The 13,504-nt window shown below is 39.9% G+C and overlaps 1 protein-coding gene across 5 annotated transcripts in view; it reads right to left on the reverse strand.

Moving 5' to 3' along the window:
* The window catches only part of Myom1 (myomesin 1), a 144,166-nt gene that overhangs the window by 101,457 nt on the left and 29,205 nt on the right, over window positions 1–13,504 (reverse strand). For all 5 annotated transcript variants that reach the window (XM_052750102.1, XM_052750104.1, XM_052750100.1 and 2 more), the window contains 3 exons: window positions 5,755–5,895; window positions 4,214–4,463; window positions 3,375–3,532 (listed from right to left, as the gene is read on the reverse strand). In XM_052750102.1, coding sequence (XP_052606062.1) covers window positions 3,375–3,532; window positions 4,214–4,463; window positions 5,755–5,895 — 549 coding nt within the window. The remainder of the gene's footprint in view (window positions 1–3,374; window positions 3,533–4,213; window positions 4,464–5,754; window positions 5,896–13,504) is intronic.

Below are 13,504 nucleotides of genomic sequence, written 5' to 3' on the forward strand. Positions count from 1 at the left end.
CCATGTCCACGAAGAGGCACAAACCCACAAGGAACCTGTTCCCAGAGCTTGGTTTACCTGGCAGTGAATCGGGCTTAAGTTCCAGGGATCCTCTCTGGCAGAACCTTAAGATTATTAGCTTTATATTCCTTTCTGCAATGTGACCCTCAAGTTCTAGAAGCTTCTTGCTCGACAAGCCTGGATTTGACCCTCTTGTCACCATAGCCAGCTGTGACTATGTGCACGCTGATTCTCAACATTTCTACTCACCCAGGGCACCTCTTGATCTAGGATTAGTGCAAGGCACCTTCCTCACTGAGCCATCTCTCCAGCCCACTCAGATATAGAACGTTTTCTTAATTGCTCTCTAGTTCTTTTGTTTTTATTTGTATTTCTCACTGAACATGAAAGGGAGGCATTTCTCTAGGCTTTCTGACTTTTCCCTCCTGGAAGAACTGATGTAAAGAATGAGCCTCGGGCCGGGCGGTGGTGGCGCACGCCTTTAATCCCAGCACTTGGGAGGCAGAGCCAGGCGGATCTCTGTGAGTTCGAGGCCAGCCTGGGCTACCAAGTAAGTTCCAGGAAAGGCGCAAAGCTACACAGAGAAACCCTGTCTCGAAAAACCAAAAAAAAAAAGAATGAGCCTCGGTATACAGTGCCCTCCTTCAAGTAAAAGGAAGTTACCTCCACCAAGTATGGGAGGGACGAGAGTAGGACGCTACCACAGAAGGAGGCCACTCTCCCAGTCCTTCCTGAGACAAATAGAAATAAATATTTCAAAGCCATAGTTATACGGTTTGGGGTCAGTGTACTGTAATTCATCTCTGTTAGTGAGGAGAACTGAAAAATAGACAATATTGTAGCTAGAGATTTCCTGCCTGGCCCACAGTCAGGATAAATCTCTGCCACCCGCCAGTCCCACAACCGCTCAGACCCAACCAAGTAAACACAGAGATTTATATTGGTTTCAAACTGTATGGCCGTGGCAGGCTTCTTGCTAACTGTTCTTACAGCTTAAATTAATCCATTTCCATTAATCTATACCTTGCCACATGGCTCATGGCTTACCGGTATCTTCACATGCGGCTTGTCATCATGGCGGCTGGCAGTGTCTCCCTCACTCAGCCTTTTATTTCCCAGCTCTATTCTCCTCCTTGTCCCGCCTATACTTCCTGCCTGGCCATGGGCCAATCAGTGATTTATTTATTGACCAATCAGCAACACATTTGACATATAGCCAGCTCTGGGAGCCATCAACTCTCAGACAATATTTCTATTTTTTAAATGTAACTTGAATTTTAAGAGTTGTCTCATACTTTGTATGGGGAGCTTTTACCTGTTTGTATGTTTGTTTGTTAATTATTCCTTTTCCAGGCCAACGAAGTACACCTAAGGAGTTTAATCACCAAAGCTGAGCCCTGCCTCTGAGAAACCCCATGGCTGGTTTAAAAACACCATCAGGAACATGGCCAGGTTATGTTCTAGCTGCTGCATTTTAAAAAATGCTTAAGAAATTAATACTTTTCTCCTAGACATTACTTTGCATTCTTCTGAAAGTCACCTTTAGTGTTTAAAAACAAAACAAAAAAAGAGCTAAGCAAAGTGGTACACTCCTGCAGTCTGGAAGTCTGAGTCAGTAGGATCGTGAGTTCAAGGCTGGCCCTAATCTCAAACAAACAAACAAAAACAGATAACAAAAAAATCTTAAATTAAAAGCAAAAAAGAGAGCAAGGAAAATATTCAGCAAACCTTTCTATCTGATTAAGGACTCTAGTCAACATTCATATATTTAGATTTCTGAGAGAAGGATTTTTTTATTTATCAAATAGTATTTATGGGAACTAAGCATTTGCTCATCTTCATGGATTTCCGTAGGAATGTTTGGATTTTCTTTCTCATTTGGTAAGTGATATTTGTGTGGGAGGGATCTAATTCAGGGAATCACACACACAAGACAGGTGCTCTACCAATGAAGTTCATCTCTAGACCAGTAATTAGACTTTTTTTGTTGTTTATTTATAGTTTTGTTGGTGTATCTTTTGGTCTGGTTTTTGGACAGGGTCTCATTATGTAGTTCAGGCTGGTCTTGAACCTGCAATCCTCTTTTTTGAGAATCTTGGAGCTCACTATATGTACCAGGTTGGCTCAGACTCATTAAGATCCTCCTGAGTGCTGGGATTAAAGGTGTGTGTGTGATATCACATCCAGCTATATTTTTTAATTACATTTATCTATCTGTATATCTATCTATCTATCTATCTATCTATCTATCTATCTATCTATCTATCGTGTGTGTGTGTGTGTGTGTGTGTGTGTGTGTGTGTGTGTGTGTGTATGTGTGTAAGAGAGAGAGAATATATAAATGAATATATGTATGGGCATGTTGTAAGAAATGGGTCTCTCCTTCCATCACTGGGTCCTGGGTCTTGAATGTAGGTCATCAGGCTTGGTGGCTAGTGCCTTTACATGCTGCTGAGACATTTTGAAGGCTCAGTGGTTGTTTGTTGATTTTTAAAGAGAAAACATTCCTTCAAAGGTTGAATGGTGCAACTTTATAGTCATAAGGAAGTGTGGGGGCAATAGCAATTAATTTTTAATTTACTTTTATATTTCAAAATTTGTAAGTTAAATTTTTAAAAATTCACTTTTGTTGAAATATTAGAATTGTTTTGTGACACTTCTCATCTTTGTTTATTATAAATTATTTGCCATAGTAATTCACAGTCATTTTTGGCATTTTGCTATTGTTGCTTTTGTTTTTGGTTTTGAGACAGGAGGGGTAGAGGCAAAGCACTCCGAGTTTTAGATTTTTTTGTGTATAAGTACATATTCATGTGTGCATGTGCACATGTGCAAATGTGCACAAGCGTGTGTGTGTGTGTGTGTGTGTGTGTGTGTGTGTGTGTGTGTGTGTGTGTGTGTATGTGTGTGTGTGTATGTATAAAGGCTAGGTCAACATCAGGTGTCTTCTTCAGTCATTGTCCACCATACTTTTGAGACAAGGTCTTTCACTGGACCCGGAGTTTCATGATTTGTCTAAACAAGGTGATCAGTAAGCTCCAGGGTTCCTCCTGTCTCCACCTCTTCGGCACCCAGCTTCCTACATGGGTGCTGGAACCCCAACCCAGATCCTCATGTTAGAACAGCCAGCACTTACCAACAGAGCCATCTCTCCCTCCTTTATGATTATAAAGCTATTAAAATGTACAATCTGTATATAAGACCATGTGTTCTTCCCATTCATAAAACTGTCTCGACACCTTCACTCTTTTGAAAACACGTATAAACTTACACTGTCTTTGCTGACTCTTGCATATTGCTAGTTCAGGGTGTTTCCTCTAGATGTAAACTCAGCTTGCTAATCAATTCACTCAGCTTCCACAAAGAAAACATACCATGTAAGACGAGGTTCCGGCCAGCCTGCCACGGAGCAATGTAATTTTACATTCTCGTTCTCCCAAACAGTGTGAGAACGAGGTTTAATGATAAACTCGGGAGCGTGGAGTAGATGGTCTTCATTTAGCTTTCCATGATATGCTTGGGTCTCTTCTAACTGAAAAAGCAAGCAAGTAAACAAGCAGACATTTCCAAAATACTACCAAGTGAAAGTTACTTCTAGTGCTAAAATAACCAGTAGAAGCCAAAAGTGTGCTTTCCCTTTGTTTTGTTTGAGGTAGATTTTTATGTAGCCCAGGCTGGCCCCCAACTCACTTTATAGTCAAGGATGACTTCAAACTTCTGATCTTCCTGACTCCACGTCTCTCTGGCATTGCCATCATGTCCCACTTTATGGGGTGGTGGGGATTGAACCTGTGGCTCTATGCATTATGCAAGCAGTATAAACTTACTGCATTCTCAGACCTAATTTTTACATTCTGATCCTTATTTTTACAGTCAGGTAAACCATTTCCTTCCTGATTTTAAAAACTAGTTTGGTTTTTAAAACCCAAAGATTGAGCAACACCCCTATGATGTCTCACTAAAGTGACTTCAGAAACGTATTTCGTATCTTTCAAATCTGGATTTCCATGAAGTTTAAAATTCCAAAGTTTGTCTTTGTTTGACCTGTCCATTTTGACATCTTTTCTCCTTGTTTCCATTAGCTTTGTTTCCTTCTAACCCAAATAGTTCAGCCCTTGAAACAACCCCGCCTGGATCTATGCACACACGTGCTCACATACAGCTTCTTAAACACATCTGTTTTTCTAAGTAGCACGACATTAGCTCTCCTTACTGTTTTCCTCAGCGACAGCTCCTCTGCTTTTTCTCGAATTACCACGTTCCTCGACTTCTTTTCAAATGTTTCTTCTCGTTGAAGGGAGGATGTGGCCTGTTTGGATACTTTGGACTGCTTGGAGGCTGTGGCCTGCTTGGAGGCTGTGATTGCTTCCTCGCTCGCCAGAAGAGTCCTCTGAGCTATGTACGCAGCAGCTTCTTTGATTCTTTCCTCCTCTGTGTCTCTGATCCCACTGATGTGCACTTGGCTGAAACAACGGGGCAGAAGGAGGAACAGAGTGGGAATGACAAGCCTGTCGAGTTTCACTGAGCTCAAGCCCAGTCCATGCCCTTAGGAAATCTGCCATTAGAAAACCCTGACGTGGGGCTGGAGAGGTGGCTCAGCAGGGCACTTGTAGAGGACCCTGGTTCAGTTCCCAGCTTCCACATGGCGGCTCACAACCTTCTGGAGCTCCAGTCCCTAGAGATCTGATGCCCTCTTCTGAGCTCCATGAGCAATGCATGAAGGCAGTACACTTGCACACATGCAAGGAAAATATTCATACACATAAAAGATGATCTTTTAAAATATCCTGATAAATCAGAGTCTAACTCTTTTATTATAGAAGAAAGTGCCTCCCTTTAACACTAAGAATGATAAGAGCAATGATTCCTATTATGGTTCTAGTGCCTTTCACATATGATATCTCATTCCATCCAAATAAAACCCCACAGGGTAGACACTATCTCTCCTACTTTAGATATATGGTTAACAAGACTTAAAGAAATTAACAGCCCAAGGAGTTTCATTGGCCAACTTGGTGTGCTTAAATACGATTTCATTTACAATAAAAGATGAAGTTATGATTTTTTCCAGAAAAGACAACAATGTACAATGAGATAGAATCAAATGTCTGTGACCTGATGTGTGACTGTGTGAACTCTGCTGTAGTGCATAGCCAGAAATGCCCAGACCTGTAACATGTCCTAATGTCACATAAGACTCTGGTGGGTTTCTTCAGTCCCCCAACATTTCATAGTCTGGGTTTTTAACATACATAATTTTTTAAATTATTATCAGCAGATACTAATTTTGTAAAGTACCAGGCTTTCTTACTGATAGTCTATACATTGATCATACATAATACATTTGATCATATTTGTCCTCCAGTGCCCTTTCCTATCCCTCCTCCCTTTGCCCTTCCACATCTTCACCTACCCTGCTCACTTTACACTTTAGAGTTTTGAATCTTCCTTTTTACCAGACAAATATTGACTATGAATAGTATTTCATCACTCACATCTAAAGCTCTACTTCCCATGTCAACTGATCATATACAGCATTATGCCCTAATCATTCTCTTTTGTCACGCATCCTATGTATGACAAAAATGTCTGAAAATGAAATACTATGATTTCAATGAGCCCATCCTTCTCAGTGTGGCTTTCAACCGTCCTAGGTCCTTTTAAAACCGACATATAGTGAGTCCTCAAGAAATGGTAGCTACTATTGACTCCTCACTTATAATAATTACACACTGGGAGAGAAAGTACACTCACCGTCCAGAGTAAATAGGCACCATGTAGTTTCCTGGCAGGTTTTCTGTCTCCTCTCCAGACAGAAGGCTCCGCTTGGCTCTCTTTATTTGGGGGCTCAACTTGGATGAATAATCTTCTAATAGCAGACTGGAATCTGTACGTCTGAAAGAGGACCCCTAACATTAGACAGAACACAGAGTGCATTTAAGATGTCCCAAGGGCTGACAAAGTAGAGGGTGAGGGGGTACCACTTAGGGGAATTTCCCTAGAACCTTACGTCTCTAATATTATTGTCTTTTCCCTTCAGAAACAAATTGGAGTTAGAAAGATTGCAGATATGTAAATGTACTCCAGACAGACACTAAGAAAAAATAGTGATTTCATGACTTTTTCCCTCTAAAATTTCAAGGGAAAAGAGGAGGATGTTGATATTTTCAAATAGCCTTTGTAGTTTGTAGCAGGAATCTTAAAAGTTCTTATTAATAAAATCAAACCTGAGCCAGGTATTGGGGTGAATTGGAAGATCAGAGAACCAGAACAAGCCACAGCTACCTCACCTCACCAACTTCTCAGCTGGTCTTGTTTCCTCAGACTGGAGGCCTCTGTGTCCTCATATCCGAATGGCTCTCAGCTGAACTGTGCTGCTCAAAAGTCTGAATGCTTAACCAGCCAAAATGCTTCTTGTTTCTGGTCTTCATGCCTTATATATCTTTCTGCTTTCTACCACCACTCCCTGGGATTAAAGGCTCACTTTCTGGATTAAAAGTGTGTGTTACCATGCCTGACCATTTCCAATGTGGCCTTGAACTCACAGAGATCCAGAGGGATTTCTACCTCTGGAGTGCTAGGATTAAAGGTGTGAGTGCCACCATTTTCTAGCCTATGTATCTAATGGCTGTTCTGTCTCTGACCCCAGATAAGTTTATTAGGGTGCACAATATTTTGGGGAACATAATACCACCACAGTAGTTAAGATAGTGTTTGAAATTTAGTCAATCTATATAAATGTGTTTCTTTCTTTCTTTTTGAAGTGTTGGGAATCAAACCCAAGGCTTGTAGGCAAGCATATAAATGGTTTTGATACATTTTGTATTCAAGTCCTCTTAGACTATAATGGGAAATGACAATTCTCCACACAGGGATCCAGGACTACTCTGATGCAGAACCCTAGGTTCTCACTGTGAGACCTTTCCATACATACTTCCAGCAATTGAGGAAACCCTGAACTCATCAAACAAGTTTTCATTACATGGACATTTGGAGTTGAGTGATGCAGTATGATAAAGAACACTGGGGCCAGTTCTATTTGACTATGCACACTGAGGCAATGTGTGCAAGGAGGTAGTTTGTGTTGGAATAAATGAAAAACTCCATTGGGGAGGTGGAAAACAGTAGGAACCATTAAAAAAAATTAAAAAATTAACAAAACAAAAAAATAGCCTTAACATATGTAGCTGCTGAGTTAAATAAAATATATTTTTCACACATGAACTCAAGTGCATAAACTCCCAGGAACCAATGTGTAGACTGAAGACTGAAAATTCCCTGGTCTCTATGGTGATGAAGGATGTCAACAATAGGAGACCGTGTGGGAACTCTCTGTACTTAATTTTCCCCTGTAGACTTGAACTACTCTAAAATAAAATATTATTAAAGTTCCTAGTCTAGAAAATTCTTAAAAAGGTGAAGCCTGTGAGTTATATCTCTTGGGAAATATCAAGCTACACAGTTAAAATTATTCAAGCCTTGACCGTTGCCTAATGTTTAAAAAACACTTGGAGACACTTAATGGCTGGGCATTAAGAACACTTACTGGCCAGGCGGTGGTGGCGCACGCCTTTAATCCCAGCACTTGGGAGGCAGAGCCAGGCGGATCTCTGTGAATTCGAGGCCAGCCTGGGCTACCAAGTGAGTTCCAGAAAAGGCGCAAAACTACACAGAGAAACTCTGTCTCGAAAAACCAAAAAAAAAAAAAAAAAGAACACTTACTGCTCTTGCAAAAGACTTGGGTTCAGTTCCCAACACCCAGATGGTGGCTCACCACCATCTGTAACTCTAGTTCAGGAAATCCTATGCCCTTGGCCCTCTGAGGGCATCTGCATGAATGTGGTGCACACACACACACACACACACACACACACACACACACACACACAGAATAACCTTTTTTTTTTAACATTTAGAAAAGCAAAGAGAAATTACCTATATCAAAAGCAAAGCCGTGGGCCAAACATACACACAGTATAAAATGGGTAATGCAAGAAAGTAAGTAGTACTGTACAAAACAAAGATTTCCAGGATGCACAGAGGCCCAGAGTCTGAGTAGACATTAAGCACACACACATGAATGAGTGTGTGTATATCTTGTCTATTAAAACTGTGCTGCATGTGCAGGCTTAGCTTCTATCATTGATCCTCTGGTGTGGTCACATGGAAGCGGCACTCTCTGCTACCCAGGACGACAGCTAGCTCGTTTCTATGAAACTGTATTGAAGCTAAAGGTTAGAACCTTGAAGTTGAGCTTGTGATTTGCTTACCAACTGGAAGCCAGAGTGAAATTTGTTCCTGGCTGACTGTTCCAGCAAAAGGACTGCATTTTATACCCCAGGTCACAGAGTACAGCCTGTGCTTATACTAGTCTAAGTTTAAAGTGGTATTTACCTCCACCTCTATACTCCATTACTATACAAAATAAACCATGAGATCAAGGGTATTGCTGCCTTTCTTATTTTGAGAACAGTGAAGTTTTCTTTTTATTCTTTTATTTTACTCTATTTTTTCATTTCTGTTTCTACAAAGTTTTGCAAACTCATTTTTCAGTGTTTGATTGCAATAGAAGTTATGATACTCCATTATTTTTGTCTGCTCCTTTTTTCCTGTAAGACAAATATTTTAAATAATGAACTTATTACATATCCCAAATGAGATTATCTCATTCTCACAGGTAAATCATAGCAGTTGAGTTTTAATAGTTAAATTAGATGCTAAAGATATGTTTTAGCCAGCTAGCACTGGCTCCCATTTAATATTTTATCTTGAACAAATACTTCATAAAAAGTACTATGTTGTTATATATTATACAATATTATATAGGAAATACAAAATTGCTACATTTTTATGCTTTCTAAAGCTTATTCAAGTTATTTTTTCTTTTTTTTCAATCTGAGACAAGGTCTCATTATGTAACCCTGCCTGTCCTGAAACTCACTATGTAGGGGCCTTGAACTCACAGAGATCCTCCTGCCTCTGCTTCCCAAATACTGTAATAAAGGCATGTGCCACCACAACTAGCTAAGCTATTGTTCCTTACAGAGTGTGTGAAGTAGATGTCAAATTACTCTAATCTGAACTGATGATTTAGTAACGTCAAGTTATTTACTGACTGATTGACTGAGATAGGGTCCTGCTGTATAGCTCGGGTTGTCCCTGGATCGTGGTGGCCCTCCTATTTCTTCCTCTCAAATGCTGCTACTACAGGTGTGTGCAACTATGTCCAGCTTCCAAAATATTTACTGAAGCTAGAAAACAAAATTAAATTAGGAACACAATGTTTTAAAGAACCATGTAATAATCAGTTTGAATAGAATAGCAGTCTATTTTGTTGTGATCCATGAAACCAACGTCTAATGTTTTATACTATCAAATCTTAGAAGAGTTCAGTAAAATATGTAGACTTTAAATTCTTTGACTCTAAAAACCTAAATATGAGTTTATTAACTTCTTGTAATTTTAGTTGTATCTAACTTTTGGTAGTAATCCTTCTCTAATCTCTCAGTTTCTAAGTAGATAGTAAAGCTGACATGTATAATACTGTGTAAATATTCTATCTATTAAAATTGTGTTGGCTGTTCCTTATGTACTAACTTAGATTATGAAATTCCCTGTGTCCTTGAATTTTAACTGATCAAGCAAGTCATATTAAACGTGAAGCCATGCATCTGTCTGTGGCTATGTCTAGGTTCATCTTTTTGTACTGGCTTATTATGTCATATGCTCTGCTAATAGGCCTACATTTAGTAGATTTTAAACAAATATCCTGATAAATATATATAATCACATCTATGGCCAGTGGTACCATGGAGAAGGAATGGGGTCAAAGGCCAGACATCACTCTCCGGGAATATTCTAGGAATCCAGATATAGGCTGACATATGCATCTAGTTAAAATACTGAACAGCTAAGAATGTAGCCTTCACACCAGGTGTGCTGGCTCACACACTTGTAATCCTAGCAGTTGTAGCCTTCACACCAGGTGTGTGGCACACACTGAAATCCTAGCAGTTGTAGCCTCCACACCAGTGTGCTGGCTCACACCTGTAATCCTAGCAGTTGTAGCCTTCACACCAGGTGTGCTGGCTCACACCTGTAATCCTAGCAGTTGTAACCTTCACACCAGGTGTGTGGCACACACTGAAATCCTGGCAGTTGTAGCCTCCACATCAGTGTGCTGGCTCACACGTCTGTAATCCTAGCAGTTGTAGCCTTCACACCAGGTGTGCTGGCTCACACACCTGTAATCCTAGCAGTTGTAGCCTTCACACCAGATATGTTGACACACATCTGTAATCCCAGCAGATGGGAAGCAGAGGCAGGTGGATTACTGCAGGTTTGAGGTCAGCTTGGTCTACATATTATATAGCTCTAGGATGCAAAGGCTACAGGTTGAGACTCTCTCTCAGCAAACAAATGAAAAGTATACTCTCACACTTGGACCATGACAGAATAATACTTAACAGGAGAAGCAAGATGAAAAGTATGTATAGAATTCTAGAGCTACACAGTATCTCAATGACACTTCTTTAATAGGTTCTTCTCATATGCGTAGAAACGAAAGCTTAGAGCCAGTCTTACATGTTCGTACAGCAAGCTGGTGTTTGAACTGGGATTTGTACCTAAGCCTTCTTGATTTTCAGGTCAGTATTATTTCTAGTATGCCACTGGTCTCCAACTTCTGTGACAATACACTTAATCAAAAAATATTAATTCACACATACTTGTTTACTAATAAATTCTATGTATACACAACTATACTGTCTCAGTTAATAGATTATTATAGAAAATTTAAAGACAAAATTCAATTTAAAAGAGAAAAAGAAGAGGTACTAGTCTCCCTATACCTTTCCAACTGTGGACTCCCCACTGTGGAGACAATAATACCATGCCACATTGCCTAGAACGACTCTGATGTTCATGTTCTGTTATTGAATCACAGCTTGGCATTATAAAAAAATCATTGCAGGCCAGAGAGAAATAAAATAATTATTAAACAAATTAAAATGTAGTGACTTAAAATTATGTTTGTAATCGTCTCATGACTTGTGGAAATTGTTCTGGTTTCCTGAAATGGATAGGTATGGGAATGTTTAATGAGCATGTTACTTTCTGAAAATACCCTGACTGTCAAGCATCACAGAAAACGAGGCAATGTGGGCCTATTCTTGCTACCTTTGCCTCAAACTCGGAGTCATCCACCCTCACGTGCTCCAGGCTACCCTGCATTGCTGGCTTCTCAGTTGTCTTTCCTACTGAAGAGTGGTCTTAGTTACTTTTGGGTCCCCAGCACTGCAACCACACTTGACATCCAATAAATGCTTATTGACTGATGTGGAATCAAGATTCCTACTCCTGTAATCATATCCTGACTGTGGGTTTTAATAGCTGAAGAGCTATTACAAATGAGCAATGCAGGCACCTGGATGATGGCTCGGTTGATAAAGTACTTGCCATGCCAGGATGAAGACCTGCATTTACTCCCGAAACCCATGTTAAAAAGCTAATCGCAATGGCGTGTATTTCTAATTCCAGTTCTGGGGAGGTAGAGACAGAGGATCCCTAAGGCTCACTGGCCAGTCAGCCTAACTACTTGGCAAATTCCAGGCCAATGAGACACTGTCTCAAAAAACAAGGTGGAGAGCACCTGAGAGCAACACTGGAGACTGACCTCTGGCCTCAACTCACACACACATATGTGTATTTGTGCCCTCCCTTACACACACACACACACACACACACACACACACACACACACACACCACAGACACATACACACACCACACACAGACACACACACCACACATACACACACATATACACACACACCACACACACACACCAATGCAGAAGCAGGATTCCCAGTACTGAGGTTAGTTTTCCATCCATTCCTCTAGTCAAAAGGCAATGATAAAACACAACATGTCATCAAGACTCAACTCTGAAGTCAGACAAAGGAATACATTAAACGGATAAGTGGTTCTTCATTTGAAAAATGAATTTCTTTTTAGAACTTCATACGGTTATTTATTGTGTTATGTGGAGGTTAGAATGCTCTTGTGGGAAGACTGAAGCAGAAGGATCACAGGTTTAAGGCCTGCTTAGGTAACTTAGTGACCCTGTCTCAAAATAAAAGGTAAAATAAAAGAAGGCTAGGGTATATGCATTGGAGGTAGAAGGTTTGCCTAGAATGAAACAACCCTATTCAATACTGTAATAGGTAAATATATATTGTAAGTAGATTAAAATAAGCACCAGAGAAAGGGTGACATGATAAAGATTCAAGAAGAAACAATGAAGTAGGAAACAGAACAGAAATAGCTAACATCGGTGAAGACTCCCCCAAAGAAAACTCTGAAAAAAATTTTAGTAGCTTAATCATGAAAAGAAAGTATAAGTTATTAAAATCAAGAATGAAAGTGGAAACATTATAACCAGCCCCACAAAACTAAGGAGACTCATAGAAAAGTAATGTGAATGCTTCTGTGTCAACTCAATAGACTACTAAGATGTAATGGAACACTTCCTACAAAGACCAAAGTGACCAAAACTATTTCAAGAAAAAATGTAAAACTCTGAATGACCAAAGCCAAGCAACTGAAATAATAATGTAAAATATTTTCACAAGGAAAAGCAGACACCTAGGTGGTTTTTACTGATAGATTCTATCAAATATTTAAAGAAGAAATGATAATGATTACTTTCATATTTTTAAAAATATGTTAAAATAGCACTGTCCAATTCATCTCGTAAGGTCAGTATTTTCTGATCAAGACATCGAGATATGGCTACAGCCCTGGATTTTTTTTAATAAACGTAGATGTACAAACAAGTTCACAAAGCAGTAAAAAATCTGGACCTGGGACTGGAGAGACAGTGCAATGGTTAAGGGTACTGGGTACTGGGTACTCTTACTGAAAACCCAGGTTCAGTTCCAAGCCCCACATGGTGGCTCACAACCATCTGTAACTCCAGTTCCAGGGAATCCAACAAGCTCTTCTGGCTTCCTTGGGTACCAGGCACTTGGGACACATACAGAGAAGCAGTCACACACACACATATACAAATAAAAATAAACAAAAACTAATTAAAAAATAAGTCTAATAGGTGCCAGACATGATGGCACATGCTTGTAATCCCAGATCCCAAGAGGCAGAGGCAAGAGGATCTCTATGAATTCGAAGCCTGGTCTAGTGAGCTCCAGGGCAGCCAAGACTACACAGTGATAGCATGTCTCAACCTCCAGTCCTTAAAAACTAAGTAGAATAGGATCTAAAACCAGGTGAGGTGAAGCGAACCCTGTCATTCAAGGTTGATTTACTTCAACAGAATAAAAACGAACCTCACATTATCATCTAAAATAGATGTAAAAAAAAGTTTGGACAAAATGTAGTGTTCATGTTTTTTTTAAAAAAAATCTCTCAACAGGGGCTGGAGAGACAGTTCAGTAGTTAAGAACCTTGCAGAGGACCAAGGTTCAGTTCCCAGCACCCATGTGGCA

Source organism: Peromyscus californicus, unplaced genomic scaffold (genome assembly GCF_007827085.1).
Source record: "Peromyscus californicus insignis strain IS unplaced genomic scaffold, ASM782708v3 Scaffold_21__1_contigs__length_65335640, whole genome shotgun sequence".
Classification (NCBI taxonomy): Eukaryota; Metazoa; Chordata; class Mammalia; order Rodentia; family Cricetidae; genus Peromyscus; species Peromyscus californicus.